The sequence below is a fragment of the Erigeron canadensis genome, chromosome 6 (genome assembly GCF_010389155.1).
Source record: "Erigeron canadensis isolate Cc75 chromosome 6, C_canadensis_v1, whole genome shotgun sequence".
Lineage (NCBI taxonomy): Eukaryota > Viridiplantae > Streptophyta > Magnoliopsida > Asterales > Asteraceae > Erigeron > Erigeron canadensis.
The window spans coordinates 9,611,489-9,634,724 of NC_057766.1; the positions used below are offsets into that span (position 1 = coordinate 9,611,489).

General features: G+C 33.3%; 1 protein-coding gene across 1 annotated transcript; it reads left to right on the plus strand.

Moving 5' to 3' along the window:
- The first annotated feature begins 15,510 nt into the window (after positions 1-15,510).
- LOC122603641 (protein ETHYLENE INSENSITIVE 3-like) lies at positions 15,511-18,361 on the plus strand. The gene is made up of 2 exons (XM_043776407.1): positions 15,511-15,629; positions 16,277-18,361. The coding sequence occupies exon 2, from the start codon at positions 16,343-16,345 to the stop codon at positions 18,074-18,076; it is 1,734 nt and encodes a 577-aa protein (XP_043632342.1). The 5' UTR covers positions 15,511-15,629; positions 16,277-16,342; the 3' UTR covers positions 18,077-18,361.
- Positions 18,362-23,236: the final 4,875 nt, after the last annotated feature.

The window sequence follows — 23,236 nt, forward strand, 5'->3', positions numbered from 1 at the left end:
ACATGGTTAGGGTCGCAGCAGGCCCATACTAACTACACTCTTGACTATTACCAGCCGATGTGGCAGGCCCAGTATACGGGGACTGAGTTTGTGCGGCCTGACCCGATTCCACCTTTCAGCCCTCCACCTATCCGTGTTCCACCGTATCGACAGGATGGCGGTTCTTACTTCTTCACGCCATCCCATATGTCTACACGGGCCCATGACTTGGGAGGATCTCCCCGAGGGCCAGTTCAGTTTGGTCGATACACAGGTGGTGATGTTGGGATTTCCTCCTCCATGCCTAGTTTCTTTGCAGGTACCAGCTCTGGATTTGCTGATTTTGTTGGAGGCTTGGGAGGATTTGCCGCTGGTGGTTCTGGACAGGCAGATGATCAGCCGGGTGGTGGCTATGGCGGTTCAGGTTCAGGAGGCACACCAGAGCAGGCCACCAGCTGGGTGGATGATCTCTTTGGCCCACTCGGTGCTCCGTATGGCTATCATGGGCAGCAGCAGTGATGATGAGGATGACTTCCATCCGGTACCGTGGGATGGGGTCATATGTTGATTGATATTTGTTCATTCTGATAGATGGATTACTGTATTTGATACATTGCTTCTTATTTGCTTTCTTTATTTGTGTTGGTATCCACCCTACAGGGTGATGAAACATTGTATTTGTTTCTTTTTCTTTTTCTTTTAGTTTGTTGCATGAACAGTAGGTATACGTATTGCTTTGATCTATTTTGGGTTGCTTTGATGAAATTTGAGCAGGTTATTACATTTGATGGCTATAACGCAACTCAAATGTGGGGGGAACCCCTTGGATTCTCTTCTCATCTATTCTATGGCATCAGTGTGTTGATTGTGTGATGGTGTGCGTATGCTGGCAGTAAGTTCAGCTCCATATTTGTATTGCTATGTTTGATGCACACACAACTCTCGCACCTTCCGTTTTGGCACAAGTTGTTTATCCCGCCAACCAAAGTGTCCTTCCTATTTCGGAAGTGCCATTTGTGACACGGGGTCGATAACTTTTTTTAAAACGGAATGTGTCCTTATTCCGGTATGTGCTTTTATTTTTCTATGTCGCTTACCCCTATTTACCTTTGTTTGACCGAATATGGACATTGAGGGCATTGTCCATCTTAAGTGTGGTGGGGGGGGGGGGTGGCAAATAGGTTTAAGCTACCGGGTTTATCATTTTTGTTGTTTTGCCATTGAGATTTTTATCAATTTTTTTGATGTGTCCCTCTCGTAGGCCTTTGGATTCTATCTAAGGGTATGGGTTTCTATTTTGAACTCTTAACTGTGATGTGCATGTTTAAAACTGGTGATATTAATTTGGCGGAATAACAAAAGTTGATATGATTTTTAAAACTTGAGTTGAACTTGTCCTTGTGGTAAATTGCTTTTGACACTTAATTGATTACTTATTAAGCAATTCTACTACAAAATGTTTCCTTGACAAAAAAAATTTTAATTGGCGAAATGTGTCCTGAACGGTTATTTGGCTAGTCCTTCGGGATTGATAACATTACTTGCATACTCATATATATCCAAAACACCCAATTGTGAGATTTCATCATTTCATATATAGTGTGTCAGGTGACGGTTTTGGTTTTGGTTTGTTTGCCTCGTAAATACGTCCCTCTCTTAGGCTCTTGAATTTATTCAGGAGTAAGGGTTTTCATTTGATGCCCTGCACTAAGATGTGCGTGTTTGAGGTATTCCTAAGCCATTTCTGGGTTCTTTTCTTGATAAGAGTATACCGGTGATGTGTTGATTCTAGAACTTGGCCTGATGATCGTGACGAGTACATTGGATGACGAATTGGCATTTAGGTTTGACCATACTTTTTATTTCCTTCTTTTCATTTTTCTTTTGTATATCCATATCCCTAGTGTACAACCTTATACATATATTTGTTTATATTCACACAATTTTCTTTTCTTTTATACCTTAGCAATATATACACATATACATCACTATAACTTACCTTTCCATTGTATAAATCCACCTATTCATGTAAACTTTACCTAATTATACCGTTAGTCTAATCTGGGGGGCCATTGATTGTCATTGGTTTGTTTGGATGGTTTGGGAGAGTTTCAATAGGTTGATTTGTGGAATATTCTTGTTTATGAGAATATGTAAATGGGCTAAGTTATTGAAGATTGTCTTGGATTGTTCAAACAAAGGAAATGAAGTTGTATAGGCATGTTTATCATTGTAAGAGGGTATCTACTAGTAGAGTAAAAATGGTTCAAAAAGAATAATTAGAATTGAAAAACAGAAAAATAAAAAAAGAGAAAGAAAAGAAAGAACTTGGGCTACTAGTAGGTATTTCTCATGTTTAAAATGTCTAGAAAGTTGTTGTATCATTAATTTTGGAAGTCTTGGTTGATTATAAGTTGTTTGAAGTTGATACACCACAATGGTGTCGGGCTTGCTTGGTACTGTGGAGGTGTTCGCGGGATAACGTCTTATGGGTTAGTGGTTTGTTGGCAATCAATGGTATGGGTTGATTAGACTAACTTGTTCATATTCAATATAACTTATACTATAAATTATGTACTTTCACTTTCAACCAATAAATTTCCCATATCCTATTGCACATATTCCTTATACATAGTTTTAGTTTACAACCAACCTTGATGCCTATTTTGACGATGTACTTGATCCTTGCGCCTTAATGGTAGAGTGACGATCCTGGTTCAAGCCTATGGTAAAAGAGTATACATCACGACTGAGCTATGAGTGATTCTTCATATATTCAACCCCGAAAGTAAGTTTGTTGGAGTAGAATGATGTTTATAGGATCGTTTGTTTTCATTTATGCTTAGTTGATTATCGTGGCTTACGGATTGTTCAGGTATTGTCAAACATTTTGAGTTTTCATTTAAGATTAAAACTGCTTCACCCGCTCTTTGTCATTTGACATGCTTGGTGTTGCTTCTTTTTGATACTTGTCATTTGTTTGATAGTTTGGTTGTCAAGGATTACTTTTTCTTAAATTCTGGATTTGCTTGAGGACAAGCAATGCTCAACTGTGGGGGGATTTGATGCGACTAATTTATACCCATTACCCACATCGTTATTGGCCTTTTTACTATATGTTTTAAGTCATTTTTGTATGCATTTGGCGCATTTATGGTGTTTGTTAGTGTTTACACGCTCTAAACAGGATACGTGTTCATTTGGTACATTTTTCAGATGATTATTGGCCCGGAAGTGCGTTATGATGATGAGAGTTGATTTGAGTGGAAGAGACGGCAGATTTTGGCAAGTAATCGAGATCGAAATAAATTGGTTCTGTACAAGCATTGACTGCGCCGCAGTGAGGTTGCACTAGCCCACTACGCTGCAGTGGGGGTCGCACTAGGATGACTGCATCGTAGTTAGGGAAGGAAGAAAGGAGGTCGTGGATTCATACTGCGCCGCAGTGGTGGTTACACAAGCCACTACGCCACAGTCCCCCTGAAGTCAAAGTCAACACCACCTCACTGCGCCACAGTGAGGGAAGGCTCAACCCCACTGCGCCGCAGTGGGTGCACGGGAAAACAAGACTTTCCATGTTTTTGCATCAGATTTTGGAGGAGTATATATAGCAAACCCTAGGTCGAAAATCAGGTATCAAAAATCTTTCTAGGAGTTGTTCTACAAGGGTTCTTCTTCCTCCAATCAAGATTATTTCTTAGGCGGACTCATTGAAGATTCACGGGCACCCATCTAGATCGTATCTACTTATTGTCTAGCAATTTACTTTTCATCAAACGATTGGTACATCATGTTTCTCTTCTATTTTATTTATTATTGTGGATTGATCATGAGTGGCTAAACGTTTAATCATCCACCTTGATGAAACTAGACAGATAATGTGATTGCAATATTTTTAATTCAAAAGGTTTATTTAATTATCGTTGTTCTGTGATCTTGATGATGTTAATTCTTTTTATTAATTAATTTTGATATTGGTTGCATATAATTCTTCGTTGGTGGTACCAGTTGAATGTGTATGTGATTTTAAAACGGTTACTTGTCTATAAGTAATTATCACTAGTTCATGGTATGATAGTGAATATCATTTTAAGAAAAGATTAACTTCGTCAACGTGATTGATATCGGTTGGTGGTACCACGCTATTGTCACATAGGTTCAATTGATAATTTGATAGTCAATAAAACTGATTGTTAGAAGAATTGTATTAGTTTTGGTGGTACCAGCTTGGGTAATTTAACTGGCAGTTAGGTGATTCGATATTTTGTTCACGGTTGGTGGTACCACGTGAGTATCTTAATCTTGTCACGATTATCTTTAAACTCTAGAGAATTTGTTCTTCATTAAATGCAATCACATTTGAAGTTGAGGGAAGTCAAGCTGGATTATCTTTAATTATATTGTCTGAAGTCTTTTTCAGTTTATGCAATTATTTTGCAAACCAATTTACTTTAAGCGTCAAGAGGACTTTCGAAGCAACACCCGTTTTCCAAACCATTTCATAAGCAACTAATCATTTCCCAATCCCTGATAACGAACTCAGACTTACCTCTTAACTATATTACAAACGATCGGGTCCACTGCCCGTGAGTGCGTAGTAGTGAGTTTGTAGGGAGTTTTAGTTTTATAAATTTAAAGCTCGATTTTGCACATCATTCACCTAGGAAGATGGCTCAACAAAATCGATCTCCTCCTTCTAGAATTAATAGTTCGTCTAAATTCTATGATCGATTAGAGAGTCAACCTAGATTTGGTACTCACTCACCAAGGAATTCACCTCCTAAGACTCATTTCACTTCACCTAAGAAACAGTCAATGACACCATCCTCATCCAAGGCTCCTTTACAGAGCGATGGATATTGGACCGAATTGATCATTAGAGATGAATTCGGAAAACCTAAACCTCAAAAGGTTTGGGTTCCTTTCAGAAACTAACCATCTTATTGTCTGATGTGCAGGGAGAACCAAGGAAGCCTATCAGTCTTTGGTATGTTGACACTGGATGCTCTCGGCACATGACAGGGGACAAGAATGTGTTGTCCAATTATGAAGATGTAAATGGTCCGTATGTTAGTTTCGTAGGTCCCAAGGGCGGCAACATCTCGGGCCAAGGTGATGATGTCAATGGGAAGATTACGCTGGAGAAAGTCAATTATGTGGAACAGTTAGCACATAATTTATTATGTGTTTCTTAGATTTGTGACAAGGGAAACAATGTCCATTTTACTGAGAAAGAAGCACTTATATTGAAACCGGGATATGCTATTCCTGATGACTGGATCCTACTAAAAGCTCCTAGGAAGAGAGACATCTATGGCCTTGTGTTAGGTGTTGATGATCCTAAGGAGTCTGTTTGCTTGTTAACGAAAGCAAACGAATTTTGATTTTTGTTATGGCATAGAAGAATGGGACATATTAATTTCCGAAAGATGAATGACATTGTCAAACATGGTATGGTTGAAGGCGTTCCCATTAAACGGTTTGGAATGGAAGACAAATGTGTACCTTGTTTGAGCTTCTACATACGAAGAAACTGAATTTACAGAATGTTGAACCATTTGGTGTACCGTGTACTTTCTTGAAGTATCTACCTCAGTCAAAGTTTGATCCAAAGGTTGAAGAGGGATTTCTCATGGGTTATAAACCGGGAACATCAATTCGACGGGTTTACAACAAACAGACCGGCAAAATTGACTTAGGTACAAATGTCAAAATTGTCAGTCATAAGCCCGCTATTCATTCTGGAACTGGCAAAAACTTCGATTACGATAGTGTGTTTAGTTCACCACACGGATAATACTCCTACATCTCCGCCTACTCGAAATGTCGATACTACTCCAACCAAAGTTCAGTCTACTACTGTTGTTGATGAAAGTGGTCAGGATAAGAGTAAGACACCAGATTCAGATGATAATGAACCGGAGAACACTATTCCACTTACTCCATCAAAGGTTTCACTGCCTGATGATGATCCTATTACTGAAGAATCGGAAGATGATTTTAGCTCTCCTGAGTTTCAGATTAGAACAAATTTAGGAGAAAGTCTGAATGTTGATTCGGTTCCTCAATATCGAATTAATAAGGATCATCCAGTTGAAAATATTCTTGGTAATGCTACAGAACCTGTTCGAACTAGAAATCAGTTGAATAACGATCTGACTAGTTTGTTTTGTGAAGCGAAAGACACTGGATTGATAACTGAGTGTTTATATTCTGGTAATTTCATTTCACAAGTAGAACCTAAGAATGTTAAGGCAACACTTCAAGATCCATGTTGGGTTGAAGCTATGCAAGAAGAATTAGCTCAATTTGAAAAACTTGGAGTTTGGGAGTTAGTAGATGTGCCTAGAGGTAAAGAACTGATTGGAACTCGTTGGGTATATAAATGCAAACGAGATGACAAAGGGATCGTTACTAGAAATAAAGCACGTTTGGTTGTTCAGGGGTTTGCACAACGAGAAGGATATGACTATAACGAAACTTTTGCACCAGTTGCTAAGATTGAAGCTATAAGGTTATTTTTAGCCTATGCAAGTTTCAAAGGTATAAAGGTGTATCAGTTAGACGTTAAGAGTGCCTTCTTATACGGTGAAGTTAAAGAAGAAGTATATGTTCACCAACCACCGGGGTTTGAAGATCCGAACTATCCAAGAAGAGCATATCGACTGGATAAGGCTCTTTATGGATTGCATCAAGCACCCAGAGTGTGGTATGAAAAGTTGTTGACACATTTGTTGACAAATGGTTTTACTAGAGGATCGATAGACAGTACATTGTTTATCAAGTGGAAGAAGCGAGATTATCTAAATGTACAAGTTTACGTGGATGATATCATTTTTGGTTCATCTAATATAAAGATGTGCAAAGAGTTTGAAATGAGCATGAAAAATGAATTTGAAATGAGTGCTATGGGGGAACTTCAATTTTTCCTCGGACTGCAAGTTGATCAAAGGAAAGATGGATTCTTTATTCACCAGTCTAAGTATGTCGATGACATCTTGGAGAGGTTTCAAATGTTAGAATCCAAGACATATGGTACTCCTATACAGCAAAATCATGGTTTAGGAGTTCTTGATCTGAAAAATGAACTTGTGGATGCAACTTATTATCGTGCTATTATTGGCTCATTGATGTATCTGACTGCTTCGCGTCCAGATATTATGTTCGCTGTTTGTCTTTGCGCTAGATTTCAAGCTAGTCCGAAAGAGTCACATTTGGTTGCAGCAAAACGTATTCTACGTTATCTTAAGGGAAACCAAGGGCTTGGTCTATGGTATCCTATGGGAGGAACGTTTGATTTTGTTGCATATACTGATTTGGATTTTGGCGGTTGTAACAATGACATAAAGTCTACGACTGGAGGTTGTCAGTTGTTAGGAGGAAGATTAGTATCGTGGCAGTGCAAGAAGCAGACATGTGTTGCTCAGTCTTCATGTGAGGCAGAGTATATGGCTGCTGGTAGCTGTTGTTGCTAGGTATTGTGGATTCAGCAACAACTTCGTGACTACAGTATGGATTTTCTTAATACTCCTATTAGAATAGACAATAAGTCAGCTATAGACATTACAAATAATCCTGTCATGCATAAGGTCACCAAGCATATTGATATTAGACATCATTTCTTACGTGATTGTGCCCAAAAGAAGTTAATTCATTTGGAAAAGGTTATAACTAATGATAATTTAGCCGTTTTGTATACCGAAGCATTTGATAAGGCTCGATTTGAAAAGTTAATTCTTCTCAATGGGATGAAGAATGCTGATTCATATTAAATCTCTCAAAGAACTGATTTTGTAAGTTTGTGTCTGTAAATAGCTAGAGTCATAAAAATACAAAAAGAGTTCTTACTGTCATAAAAACCATAAAAATGTGAAAAATCAGAAAATGACAAAAATATGAAGAGATTTAAGTTGATGTTGTAAGACGATTAGAAGTGAGGATACTTAGCTTTTAAGTCTGCTTAATCGTAATATAACTGCTTAGTTCAGTGATTACAATTTGGGATATATTGGTAGACACAAAGTAGCAAGGTTTCCTTAATCTGAACTTAAATTATACAATGTTCTTGTGGGAAACATATTCAGATTTATGGCTGAGAATGCTTGCTTTTCAGTAATGAATTGATCTAGTCCTTAAATTTTGTGAAAGATCTAGCATTACTATAAGATTTGTTCAAAATATAAGCAAAAACCTCTACAACTCATGAGCATGAAAGTTAAATGTGATATTGTTTATGCAAATGAAATGAATGTTAATTAAGGGGCTAATGTGGTCTTTGAGATTCGGACAAGTATGACCTAGCCTACCAAAGCTTCCAACTTGGGATAGGTTGTCAGAAAGTTCACTACATGGGTCTCATAGAAAATCACGGGTTCCTTATAAATAATGAAATGCAAAAGCAAATAAGTTAAATCACAAAGTAATTAAATTTTATTATCTAAAAAGTGTCTCATGATTTGTTTAAGGATGTTTTTGAATATATATAGAATATTTGTTATCTTAGTGCTTGTATCGATTACGGAAGTATATTTGAATGTGGGTCACATAAGTTCGCAAACTATTCAGTGGCATATTAGGCTACTCGGGTTACATGGTGAGTGTCCTTGGCCAGGGTATGTCGAAAGTGTCATAACTCAAAGGAAACTAGAAGTACCGAGTGTTTAAGAGGACAAATATACTGGTAATCGTGGTTGAGTCACTGTTCATAACTAATAATAAGAGAATTATTTCTCACTTGCAGACTTATGTAAATGCTAATCTGATCTAATCTGCAGAAACTTAAGATTTCTTGTAAATAAATAAAGTAATTTAGTTTTTATTTTAGCTATTTTTATTTTTATTTTTGTACTAATAAGTGTCAGTTTGTGTGTCAAACTAGTTCTTATTGCACGAGAGATTTGATAAGCATCTAATGATTCTGTAGAAAGTTATATGATTCTTAATGAATTATATGAGTCTTGTTGCTTATGGTAGGTATGTTTAAAAGATGGATTTTCTAATTAAGACATAAATTGCATGTTTACTTTAGAAAATGAAATGGATTTGAAAATTGAAAAATCAAAATATTTTTGAATGTGTTTCAAGTAAATTTTTGAAATTTCAATTGTTTTTGGTTGATAAGTATGCTTGAGAAAGATTGGACTTACCTTAGATCTTGTAATGATTGTTAGGTTAAGATTTTGATTGTTTTGCATATTTATGATATTTTATTGTTTTTGATGCATTGATGAAGTTTGTTAAGTGTGCAGGTTACAGATATCAAATTTCATTTGAATACCATGTTGAAACAAGTAGGATCGGTTATATCACGATTAATCTACATGCGGAATGCATCATTGCCTTTTTAGAATAGCCTAAGACTTAGTGTGATAGGTTATTTCTGTTTTATCAAGATCACAACCTAAGATGTAATGTGATAGGTTGTTGATATGATATTTTGATGTATTTGTAATGCATTATACATTAAATATGTTCTGATATAAGTTTGCATTTGTTGAGTTAAACATTAATGAAGAAATGATCAATTTAAAAAATAGTTGTATGAAAATCGTAAAGATATTATGCATAACTTTAAGTTAAATTAGCACACAACATGTGATGTATAGATTGGTAATTTAATGGGTTAGTAAATTTTGTAAATAACTAAATTATTCAAACAAAACGTTAAAACCTAAGTACAGACATATTCAAATGCATAAAAGACATCCAATCAAACAGAAACATTACTTAGCGAGACCTTTAATAGATGATGTATTCATTTTTCCAACCGGGCAGTCATCGTTAACCAGAATCTCACCGACCATCAATCTAACTTCACGCCTTTTTTAGTGGTTCAATTTTTACCAAGTTCAACATGTCATTAAATATATATATATATATATATATATATATATATTCCCCGCGTATTACGCGGGGTTATAATCTAGTAAAATCTTAACGCAAACTATGGTTTACATTTTTGCAAAAAGGAAAATTTTAGGACTGGTATAATATTAAAGAATCAAGGCCTTTAAAAATATATATATGTATATATATATATATAAATAGTGAAAAGTTATTTTGAGAACCTTTTTTTTTTGCGAGGAACCCTTGAGAACTTTTCAAATCAAGCCCAACCGATGATTATTCTTTACATGAAAATTATTTTTTGATTGTTTTCTGAATAACTTATGTGTAATTTTGAAGTTTATAATTGTGTGGAGGCATGGATTATCATCCGTTATACAATTATATGGAGATTTGAATTCTTGATCACATGTGCACAAATATTGTTATGATTATATGTGATCAACTTGCATACATGTGATCATAGCAATATTCATGCACATGTGATCAAGAATCCAAATCTCCACATAATTGTATAACGGATGATAATCCATGCCTCCACACAATTATAAACTTCAAAGTTACAAACAAGTTATCCAGAAAACAGTCAAAAAACAATTTTCATGTAAAGAACAATCATCGGTTGGGCTTGATTTGAAAAGTTCTCAAAGGTTCTCGCAAAAAAAAAAAGTTAAAATAACTTTACCATATATATATATATATATAGGAAAGTTATTTGTAGTACATGTACTTTTTATAGTACATGTGTAACTACATGTGTAACTTAACTTACACACTTTTTCTTTTTTCTTCCTTCCATCTCCGACCACCACCACCACCACCACCACCACCACCATGATCCTCTGGCGACGGCGACCATCTCCGGCGAGACTTACACATGTGTAACTAACTTACACATGTGTAAGTACAACTTTTTTTTAGCATTTTAGCGTTTAAAATTTCTAGGTTTTTTCCTTCGTGAGACAACCACCACCAGCCACCATCATTTCCGACCACCCAGCGCCGGCAGCAAGGGCGGAGCCCGTACCGTAGCACACTACCACCATCTCTTGGATCGCCGCCCATCAAATCCATACGATTCCCATATGCGTCCCTTGACGGTTAAGTTTAGAACGGATAAGGGTCTCTGGCCCGTACCGTATCCACCAGAAAACGAACCTGATTCTTGCCGGAAAGTTAACTTACACATGTGTAAGTTGTAGTTACACATGTGTAACTCTCACCGGAGATGGTCGCCGTTGCCGGAGTATGATGGCGGTGGTCGGAGATGATGATGGTGGTGGGCGGAGATGGAAGGAAGAAGAAATGTGTAAGTTAAGTTACACGTGTTACACATGTATTATAAAAGTTACATGTACTACAAATAACCCATATTATATATATATATATCACTTGCACTAATTATTGTTTCCCAAACTTCAAAATTATGTTAAATCATGTAAAGATGTACTTTATACTTTTGATGATAAATTATAAAGTTATTCTTAAAAAATACAAATAAAAATCAAACACATGGATATAGGGTCGGGTAAACCATTGTCAACTCCATGTTAATTGCCACTTTCGATGCCACCATTTTGTAAGGTTATATACACGACCCCTATACCGTGTTTTGGTCATAAAATTTGTATACACATTAAATTAACCTGGTCCGTGTTTAATTATTTTTAGATCGTTTTAAAAATTCATAGTTTAAGTCATTCATCATTTTGCTATAAAAAATAATAAAACCGTTTGCAGGTTTTTTCCTTTTTAAAGATAATAAATCTATACTTAATTAACTTTCTTCGGAAAAATATCTCATAACAACCTGTCATGTTTCGATTCTATGGGTAAATAAAAATATTAATCCAAAACCATATTATAAATAAATGGTTAGAAATACATGTAGTACGTGATATAGACCAATTAACACAAAATGAAAAAGAAAAAGGAGGAAAAACAATTTGATTTGATTCGTATAAAATTTGTGTATAAAGTTTTGTTTGTTACAGAGTATTAATATTTGTTAACCTAACATTTTTCATGGGTAAAAACCTTAATATATATACATGTTAGTTAACTTTTATTTCTTTCTTTTGACATTTATTGTTTTTTCCTGTTATTATTATATGGTTTTTTAATACTTATATATATTTTCTGAAAAGTGAATTTCATTGGAAACTTTGTGTCGCGATTCGACAGCGAGAGGTCTAGCATACCTTGTCTTAACCGGGTCCGCGCTAGAGAGCTCCCTCGAAATAGAAATGTCTATTTCAAATACACGATGAGGAGAAAACCCCCTACTAATCCGCCCGAATGCACGACGATTAATAGTGGTAAATTCTGCCCCTTCAGATTTAAAGTTGGGAATACCCAAGTCAAGCCCTCATAAAAGGACCTAATTCCTATATCTTACTCAAAGATTAAACACAAGACGTCATGTAAGGAGGGATATTCTTTCGACTAACGTTATTATAAAATTAATAGTATATGGGTTAAACATATTTACACATTTTTTTCATATAGTTTTTAATTTACCCATGCAAATGTCTTCAATGAATAGTATAAAATAGTCAGTTACACAATAGATTTTTTTAACTGCATAAATTGAAGTAACATTAAACCGGTTGATCAAGCTAGACTCAATCAGAATAAAAAGTTACAGTACATGTTTTTACACAAAATTTAAGGAATTTTGAATCTACTCATCTCATACTGTATTAACTATCTTATTCTTATTACAATACCAAGGATACAAATAACCAACAATCTACTCAAACAACACATTGCTTCCCTTCTTATTAAGCTTGAATATAATCCCATTATTTCGAATATATTCCACCAAGCAACGAATATGATCAACTCAACCACTCTTTTCTATCGACTATGAACTACCAGAGTTTTGATAATGAAGGAGATGAGTGTCTCTGCTCTAGAGAAACTTGTGTAGATATGTTGAGCCATTTAGAAAAAAAACTCCACATATTCCTTACGATATAACACGCAATCAAAAATTGAACATAGATTATTAATTATAACATTTTTGGGGACATACTCCATAAAAAAACAAAACCATTATCTGCCAAATAATCTACATTCAAAAACTCTTACGAATACATATCACTTTTTTTTTTTACCGTCATGTCATTACAACTATCACAGTTCCATCTCCATGCATCGTCTCCATGAGTAATTATGATTACCAAAATAACAGCACAAATTCTATTTTAGTTACATCTTTATTCATCAATAGTTCCTAATAAACTGTATTAACCTCTTTTTCAACCATTTACATTTTAAAAAGTAAAAAAAAAAAAATACCCTATACAAAAAATACACCTAAAAATTTAACTTGGTTTACAAAAAATAATCTTAATGAATTAATTTATAATATCTATTTCTAAAATTTCAATATAACTACACTACGTCTTTAACATCAATAACCTACATTATTCGTTATTGCCGTTATTACAACTAATCGTTACCACCACCCGTCGCTGTCACCGTGACACTTTCGTTACTACCATCATCGCTGACACATTATTGTACGAACATTTGTTTAGCATTATAAGTTATATGTGGTACAAGCTTGATAGTAACATCATGTATTGAAATGTCATGGTTGGCTTAGGGACCTGCTAGCTATTAGCTCCTTTTCCAGTTATTATTTTTTTCATTGGAATATGATAGATCGTTAGTCAACATAAAAGTCAACTACTATATACACACCATTTACATGGTAACTAACTTTTTTACTATTAAAGGTGTCTTAATTGTTTTGCAAGCAAACTTATATTTTTTAAAGTAAATATCTTCAAACAACATATGAATATAACCTTGTGATCACCATGAATCACCTTGCGAGGTTTTATGTTGGATATCTTCAAACAACATATGAATATAACCTTGTGATCATGAGGTTTTATCATGAGGTTTTATCATAGGATGAAAGATTCTCTAAAGTGAGTTAGTAAAAATGGAAGACATTTGACTATTCAATTAAAATCAAGATTCAATATTCAAAAATCATTTTAGAAATTTTGACCCTCGATTTTAATTTAAAAATCAAAATTTGATAACAAGTTTAAAGGATCTCAATTGATCTTCGTAAAAAAGTCGTTCTGCTTTCATTATGCTACTAGATATAAGAATATATATTGACAAGTAATTATTACCATGCATTTAAAAAACACGATACTCATGCAATGTAGTGGTGGTGATAGTGATGACGACGCTTTAGTGGTGAGGGCGACAGGTGTTGATGGTGGTTACTATTGGTTGTGGTGACAGTGTCAATTATCGAGTGGCGTATGTTGAAATTTTTAGATAATAAAGGTTTAAAATATAAATTAGTTTATTAAATGTAAATTGAGTAATTTCTTATAACTATTTCCATTATAAAAAAGTTTATTAAGGACAATTGAGTCATTTTTAATATAATTTTCTTATAACTATTTTTTTAAAATAAGGAGGACTTGTAATTATTATAAGAGAAAATCGCGAGAATAATCAAATTTTGTTGTAATTGTATCAAAATAATCAAGTTTTTTCGAATTATTATAAAATAACCATATAACTTACAATAACTAGACAAAATCGCATAAAAGACCTTAAAATCGCTTCGAGATTTTGCAAAATCGCAATATGTTGACTTTTGATTTTTTATTTTATCTTTTTTTGCAAAATCGCAAATTTGTTTCATCAAAATTGCTAGCGATTTGTTGATTTCTAAAAGAAATCAACCCAAACAGTCACAACATTGGATAATGTCATTAAGAAAGACTATTTAATTACTGATACAAAACTAAGTAAATATAAAACATACCTTTAATTTGGAATTGAGAGAGAATTAGGGAGAGAAATTTGGAATATCTTTAGCTAATTATGTTATTAGAACGAATTCAATGAAGTCATATATTTAGTACTTTTTGTACCTTAATGTTAAGAAAATCTTGCAAAAATCTTATCTTTTTATAGATAAAATCGCAACAAAACACATTGCGATTTTGCAAAAAAGAAAAAAAAAAAAAATCAAAGTCAACATATTGCGATTTTATAAAATCTCGTAGCGATTTTAAGGTTCTTTATGCAATTTTATCCATTTATTGCAATTTATACGTTTATTTTGTGATAATTCGAAAAAACTTGGCTATTTTGGTATAATCGGAACCAAATTTGGCGTGATTTGTTAAAGAAAATAATAACAAGTTATTTATTTTTATTTTTTGACATTCAAAATAGTAACAAGTTACTTTAGAAAAAGATATTTAAAAAAATAATTAATCAGATATCGGTAGGATGCATAATTGATAAACGTTTGACCCGCATAGTAGCCGGACCTAGCGAACAGATATTTCTGCTTTACAGTTTTTTGGCAGACAGGTATGATTTTCTAAACATTTCCCATTTTCCGTCATGCACTCTTTTGTGGCCGGAGGTCCCTATTGGAAGTAGTCTCTCTACCTTTGTGTAGAGGTAAGACTATCTACAGCTTACCTCCTTCATACCCCGCGCAGAAATTAGGTCCGGTTGTTGTTGTTGTTTATTTAAAAAGATAAAAAAAAAATGACACGACGACATTAATTAACATTATCTTCTCCATTTTCTTTGCATCTGTTTCATCTGCCATTACTTTAGCAATCGCCGACACTTTTCACTTCCCTATATTTGTGTATCACCCATTTAATATTATTTATTGTATATAATATTTAATGCTTACACACATCTCTATCTCTTCAAAAATATATACAATTCCTCCCATTCCTCTGTTTTTTGTCTATAAACTTTTGTAGAATCAATACGTATTATACCCATTTGAAAAGGTTAGTCTTTTGATCTTATTTTTGATAAAGATTAAATTTTGAATTATGGGGTTTATGTTTTGTTGTGTTTGATCATGTGGGTTGACTTTATTTTGTAATTATATATAATGAATCAGAAAATGAAATGAATTTATTGTGTGTTTTTTTAAAGTTCTTTCAAGATTTTTGACATTGATGAGAGATTGAATTTTGGAATTATGGGTTTGTGTTTTGTTGACTTTTAGTTTCTGATTATATAAGATGAGTTTGATTGGCTACTTTTATGTGATTGTATGAAATAAGCATAATTTTATGTATTGGATAATGTTCATTAGTTTTGATTGGCTGTTTTATACATATTAACCACCTTCAAGATAGCCTCACATCTCTACATGAGGTCTTCCTGTATTGGAGAGCTTATTTTTTACTTGCATAAACTGTTTTGCTTATGAATATTGATATTGTTATGATCAGATTCAGATCTGATTGATTGATATTGATGAGATCATATATGTTCTTTATTGTGTTTATAATATAAATACATATATAAATCTGTCAAATTTTTTGGTTTTTTGGTTTTTGTCATCCAGTTTGTAAAGATGGCAGATCATATTGTTTCGGATTTTTTTATTTTTTTTAGGCATTATCTGAATAACTTTTGTTTGCAGTTGATGATTTCAGGGTGATTGAGAATCAAGGGTTGTGTATTTTAGATCAACTTTTTGAATCTTGAGATGCTTATGTTTGATGAAATGGGATTTTGTGAACAACTTGGTGTTTTTTGTGCTCAAAACGTGCAAGGCGAGATGAACTCTATTCCAACGGAAACAGGAACTGTTATGGATGACGATTTTTCAGATGAAGAAATTGATGTTGATGAATTAGAAAGAAGAATGTGGAGGGATAAAATGAAACTAAAAAAGCTCAAAGAATCGTCAAGTCAGGTGAAAGAAAACGTCAGTGCAGCCAAACAACAGCAGTTTCAAGAGCAAGCAAGAAGGAAGAAAATGTCAAGGGCACAAGATGGAATATTAAAGTACATGTTAAAGATGATGGAAGTATGCAAGGCGCAAGGTTTCGTTTATGGGATTATACCGGAAAAAGGGAAGCCTGTTAGTGGTGCTTCTGATAATCTCCGGGAATGGTGGAAAGATAAAGTTCGGTTTGACCGTAATGGGCCAGCAGCTGTAGCCAAGTTTCAAGCGGCAAATTCAATCCCTGGAGAAAATGAGACATCGACTTCAATTGGGCCTACACCACAAACATTACAAGAGCTTCAAGACACCACACTTGGTTCATTATTATCAGCTCTCATGCAGCATTGTGATCCTCCACAACGGCGGTTTCCATTGGAAAAGGGGGTTCCACCACCGTGGTGGCCAACTGGTAATGAAGAATGGTGGCCGCAGTTGGGGTTACAGAAGGACCAAGCTGGACCTCCTCCTTATAAAAAGCCACATGATTTAAAGAAAGCCTGGAAAGTTGGTGTTTTGACCGCTGTTATCAAGCATATGTTTCCAGATGTTGCTAAGATTAGGAAACTAGTGCGGCAGTCGAAATGCTTACAAGATAAAATGACCGCCAAAGAAAGTGCAACATGGCTAGCCGTAATTAACCAGGAGGAGTCGTTTGCCAGAGAACTTTACCCTGAGCTATGCCCGCCAGTCATGTCATCAGGCTGGAGTGGCTCGTTCGCAGTTAATGAGGATGCTGGTGAATATGATGTTGAAGTTGGTCACCAGGAGCCTGAACCCAACTTTGACTTGCAGGATATTAAACCAAACAATCTTGGTTCAGTCAATTATCAAACAGTTGACTCCAGTGTGCCAGATAGAAAGAGGAAGTCCCCTCCAGTAAATGAGGTTATTGATCACAAGATTTACACTTGCGAGTTTGTAAAATGCCCTTACAGTCAACCATTTCACGGGTTTCTTGACCGAACGTCAAGAGATAATCATCAAATGAACTGCTCTTATAGAAATGTTGGGGTTCGTAATTTTCGTTTTGTCCAACCAAAACAAGCGGTTGGTAGTCCTCTAGTCGCTGAACCCGCAGATCCTTTTGATTTAACAAATTTAGGAGTTCCTGAAGATGGTCAAAAGATGATCAACGAGCTTATGTCATTTTACGATACAAATATCCAAGAAAACAACACAAAGCCCGAGCCCAGAAACTTATCTAGTTTGAATGATCTATTTCCTCGACAACAAAACCTCAAGTTTCAAGAAGGCAACACAAAGCCTGGCCAGAGAAACATGGTGGGTTCAGATGACCCATTTCTTGGTCAACTAAATATGCAATATCACGAGAGCAACTTTCTTCACCACGGATTTGAAACTAACATAACACTTTCACAACAAGCTCACAGTTTCAACAACATTCATCAAGATGGTTTCAAGATGATGTTTGGTTCTTACAACACGGATTACACGTTGCCAAAACGGCAAGACGGACCAGTCTGGTTCTAGCTAGAATGGAAGGTTAGAACCGCTTATGGTGTTTTCAATCAGATGGATTTTATGTTCTTATATGAGTAATTAACTATATATATTAGATATGCATTATATATCAAAGGTGGTCTAGATTTGGTATATCAGACAATGCCTGCTGGAGATTGAAAACAAAACAAATGATGGTGTTCTGATGTTTTATAAATAAAAAAATCTATATATATTGTAGTAGAATTTATATCCTTTCTTGACCTATAAAGATAGAGTATATTTCTCATGTGCAAAATCAAATATCTTTGAACTTTTTGTTTGTCAATATAGTTAAGAATTTGCAGGTTCAATAGATTATCGTAGCCCTTGTGTATTTGTTTTATAACATTAAGTCATAGAATATTAGAATGTGTAGATTCAAATGTACACTTTGATTTAATTGTTAGTTTTGATGGGGCAAATGGGGTTGGTGGCTCATTGATATTGTTTTAGGATCTTGGTTTTTGCAGTTTTTTTAAAATAAAAGTTGGATGGAATTAGGACAGCATGCCTCACCTCATTTTCGTTACTTTAGACTAAGCTTTAGTTCGTCTCGATAGCTTGAAAAGTCTTTTCGATGTAGGCTCGAGCTCGTTTTGAAAAGAGTTTAACTGGTTTGAGCTTTAAAAGTTTCAGTTTGTTATAAAACTAGTTTTTGTCCCCAGGACACAACACGTAACATATAAATATGTGGAAAACTATATAAAATGAAATTTTTGTTGTAAAAGTTAAAAAGTGAAAAGTTATTTGATAAAAAGTAAAGAAAATTAAACGTTGGTGGCTGAAGTTGAAAAAATAAAAGCATAAGTAAATAAAACAAAACTTTTGTATGAAAAGTAGAAGAAATAAAAGTGATGTGGCAAAAAGTAAAAAGACAAAAATTTCGTAAATTTATGCGATAAAAAGTAAAGAAAATGAAAATTTTGTGACAAAAGTTAAAAAAACAAAAGTTTAAAAAGTAAATAACACAAAATTTTCGTGCAAGAAATAAAAGTTATGTGACAAAAAGTAAAAGTTTAAAAGTTTTTGTAATAAAAAGTAAAAAGAATGAATTTTCGTGACAGAAATTAGAAGAACAAAAGTTTAAAAACTAAATAGAACAAAGCTCTCGTGTCAAAAGTAAAAGAAATTAGTTTTATGTGACAAAAAGTTAAAAGTTAAAAGTTTGTCATAAAAAGTAAAAAAAATGAAACTTTCGTGGCAAAAGTTAGAAAAACATATGTTTAAAAACTGAATAAAACCAAACTTTCGTGCTAAAAGTAAAAGAAATTAAAGTTATGTGGCAAAAGTTAAAAGGTTAAAGTTATGTGACAAAGATTAAGAAACCTAAAGTTAAAAGGTTAAAGTTAGCTAATAGGGACCATTGTTGTAACAAATTTAACAACAGGGACTATAATTGCAGCAAAAACTTAACAGCCGTTAGCTGATAAGGACTATTGCTGCAACAAATTAAATGACAGGGACTAAAAGTGTTGAAAATATGTGGCGCACGCAAAAAGATGCATGGTTTTTAGTATTGTATACAATATGCTTATTCCAAATACATACGGTCACAAAAATATATACAATTAGAATAAAACTTGACCGAACATTTAAAATCTTCTACAAAACAATACTAACACTAAAACTAACATCATTTACAAACACTATATAGTGACACTAGAAAAGTACCCGTGCAATGTTATAACAGCAAGTCGGAAAAGGGTGGTGGTGGTGATGGCCGTAACGATTGGTGGTGGTGGGGGAAGTTAGTAGTGTAGGTTAATAATGTAAAAAGATAATTTAGCTATTTTAAAAGTTAAACTAATAATTTGTAAAATAATTTCGTAAAGTGTATTATAGGTATTTCATTTAGATATTATAAGTATTTTAAGTAGAAAAAATTTTAAAATTATAAATAATAAGAGAGACATCTTACGATATATCAACTTTTTAATTAAAAAAAATAGAAAAATCAAACGCTTTATAATTATAGATATAACTTTTTTATTATATTAAAACACAGTTGGTCTAATAACTTATCAACCAATTACAACCCTCGATCTTAATGTTGATTTTTGTTTTCAATTTTGACTTTAATTCATACTATTTTGTTTTCCATCACAAATTTACAGGTTTTACCCAATAATTTTAATAGCATATAAAAAATAATAATAGCTAATATATATCCGATAGAATAATAACTAATACTTATTTAAGAAAATAATAATTGATATATATCCCATAAAAAAATACTTAATATATATCCAATAATATCTATAAAATAAATATTAAATAATTAATTAAAAATAGATAAAATTTAATGTAAATACATTTAGATTTTAATAGTAATTTTATTATTTTTTATTGAAGTTTTATAGTAATTGTGTATATAAGAAAAATAAAGCAAATAAAAATATAATTATGATTTTTTAATGTTCAAATATCGGTAAGTATGTCACAATTTACAACTTTAGTCGACATATTTTATTTGATAATATTCAAATATCGCTAAGAATGTCACATTAAACAAATTCGATAAATATATTTTTAAAAAATATTTTAATATAAAACTCAAAGTGTTGTATATAGATCAAGTTTTTATTACTCAAATAATATATTAAGCTAAATTATAATAAATTAACATCCAATATTAATAACACCGTAAGTCATGTATATTAGACATGGCCTAAAATCTAGTATTAGTACTTCAGTTATGATAAGAGCTCGAGCGGGGCTCATTTTTCGTTTCGAGCTTAAGTTTGAAGCTCAATTTGATTATAGTTTGACTTTGAGGAAACTGAGCTCGAAATCAATATTCTCAATAAAATTTTAACTTAAATGCAATTTTCGTTATGTTCGTCAAATGTATACATGTGTTGGCGTGTTGCGACAAATTTTGTTCTCTTAGATGGAGCTTTTTGTAAAAGCTTTTTACCATTGGAGTGAAAAGCTTTTTATCAATAGTTTGAGGAATTTTAAGTCTTTGCAAGAACATGACACTCTCTCTCTTCACTATTTCATAACTAAAAACTAATTAAAAGATTTTTTTTGAGTTTTAACCATTGGAGTCATTATTTGATGAAAAGTTTTTTAAAAAAATTTTAGAAAAAACATATACCATTGGAGTTGCTCAAAGCTAAATATTGTACTTAATTTGGAATAAAAGATGCCTAAGGTTTCATTTTTTTTTTTTAACATTCAGTCGGAACACGACATCGGAGAAACCTCACCGTAAATGGTGAAGCCTTGTACATACCCTAGACAACGAGAAGGTTGACCATGGGCTATTACAAGCATTCAGGGAACCACAGGAGAGGAAAACCCCCAACTAAGTCGCCCGAAGACACGACACTTAAATTGGGGTAAACCTTGCCCCCTCCAGCATCGAACCCAGGACCTCTAGATACAAAGCCTTCATAGAAGGACTTGGGATACCGCTGGGCTGTGAACCCATTGGTCCTAAGGTTTCATTTGGTAATAAAGTTCTTTTTTTATTATTTTAATAAAATGTAAGTATTCTTTTCAACTAGAGTTATGTCCGACGGCGCTGATGGTAGTGATGATGAGAGCGGCGGTAGGACGGTGAATGTATAAAACTATAAAAATAAGTTTTCTTAAATATAATGATAAATTTAAAAACCAAGTTTTTGTTTCACTCAAAATTATTTAAAAAATCCAATTATACATATACTAAAAACCAATATGCAATGTACATCTTGATGCCTAATGTACGACACCTTTTTAACTCTTATTAATTTCATTTTAAACCCTACACTTTTAACATTTTTACTTTTAAGCCTTTAATATAACTTTTACAACTTTTTCTATTTTTAGCCCTTAAAGTTTATGTTTTTGACTTTTGCCCCATAAAGTTTTCATTTCCAAATATTTGACACCACATTTTTAAGTTCTTATGTTTTTATTAAATAACTTTCACACATGTATAATTTTACCTTTAAGCATTTGGTTTTGATGATTTTCCCTCTTTTAATAACTAGAATATACTAAAAACTTATATGAATGTACATGTTCTTTATGCATGAAATGTACAAACTCTTATAACACATAATAACTTTTACCAATTTCCATTTTAATTCGTTAAATTTTTTAACTTTTGCCCCGCATCAAAGTTTTAGTTTTCATTTTTTTGACTTTAAAGTTTCGGGTTCTCATATTTTTCATCAAATAACTATGTAAATGTATAAGTTTTTTATGCATGAAACGTACAAGCTTTTATAGTACATAATAATTTTTACCAATTTACATTTAACCCCTGAAGTTTTTATTTTTTAACTTTTTCCCCTTATCGAAGTTTTAGTTTTCATTTTTTTTACTCTAAAGTTTCGGGTTCTCATTTTTTCATCAAACAAATTTCACAAAGTTACGGTTTCCTTTTAAACATTTGATTTTGATTATTTTCATCCGTCTATCTGTATTTATAACGTTTTTATATAAAACAACATTCAACGCATATACTAAGAACCTATACAAATTTACAATTTCTTTATGCATGAAATGTACAAGTGCTTATACAATATAATAATTTTTACCAAATTTCATTTTAACCCCATAACTTTTCTCTTTCAACTTTTACCCCATACAATTTTGCGTTTTGATTCTCTTGACAATCAACTTTTGGGTTCTCGTGCTTTCATCAAACAACTTTTACACATTTACGGTTTTACTTTTAAACATTTGGGTTCGAACATTTAACAAAAATTTAGGTGCAAAAGTTTGTCGCGTAAAAGGGGTCAACCGCGGTAACACGCGGGTAAAATATCTAGTTTGAACTATGTTTTATGTTTTTCATATTTCACTCTTTTATTAATAAAGAAGCCTTGTATTTAGAAGTTTTTTTTAAACCTTCCGAAGTGGCAAGATAGCCTAAAAGCAATGATAATGTTTTCCTCTCTCTCCAACTAAATTCCCCCCAATCGGATTTACTCAATTTCCAATTTTCTCATCTTGTAATTTTGTTTAGACCTCCTGCCATTAATCTCCTCCCAACCGACTTTTTATCTATTCTCTTTTATTAATAACCTTGCCTTGTATTGTTACAACTTATAGTTATACCCTTTTTTCCCAAAAAGTTGGCGGGTACAACAACACCTAGGGTTCAAAATAATATGATACAAAAGTAACCCTCAAGCATTCATATGAAGGTAC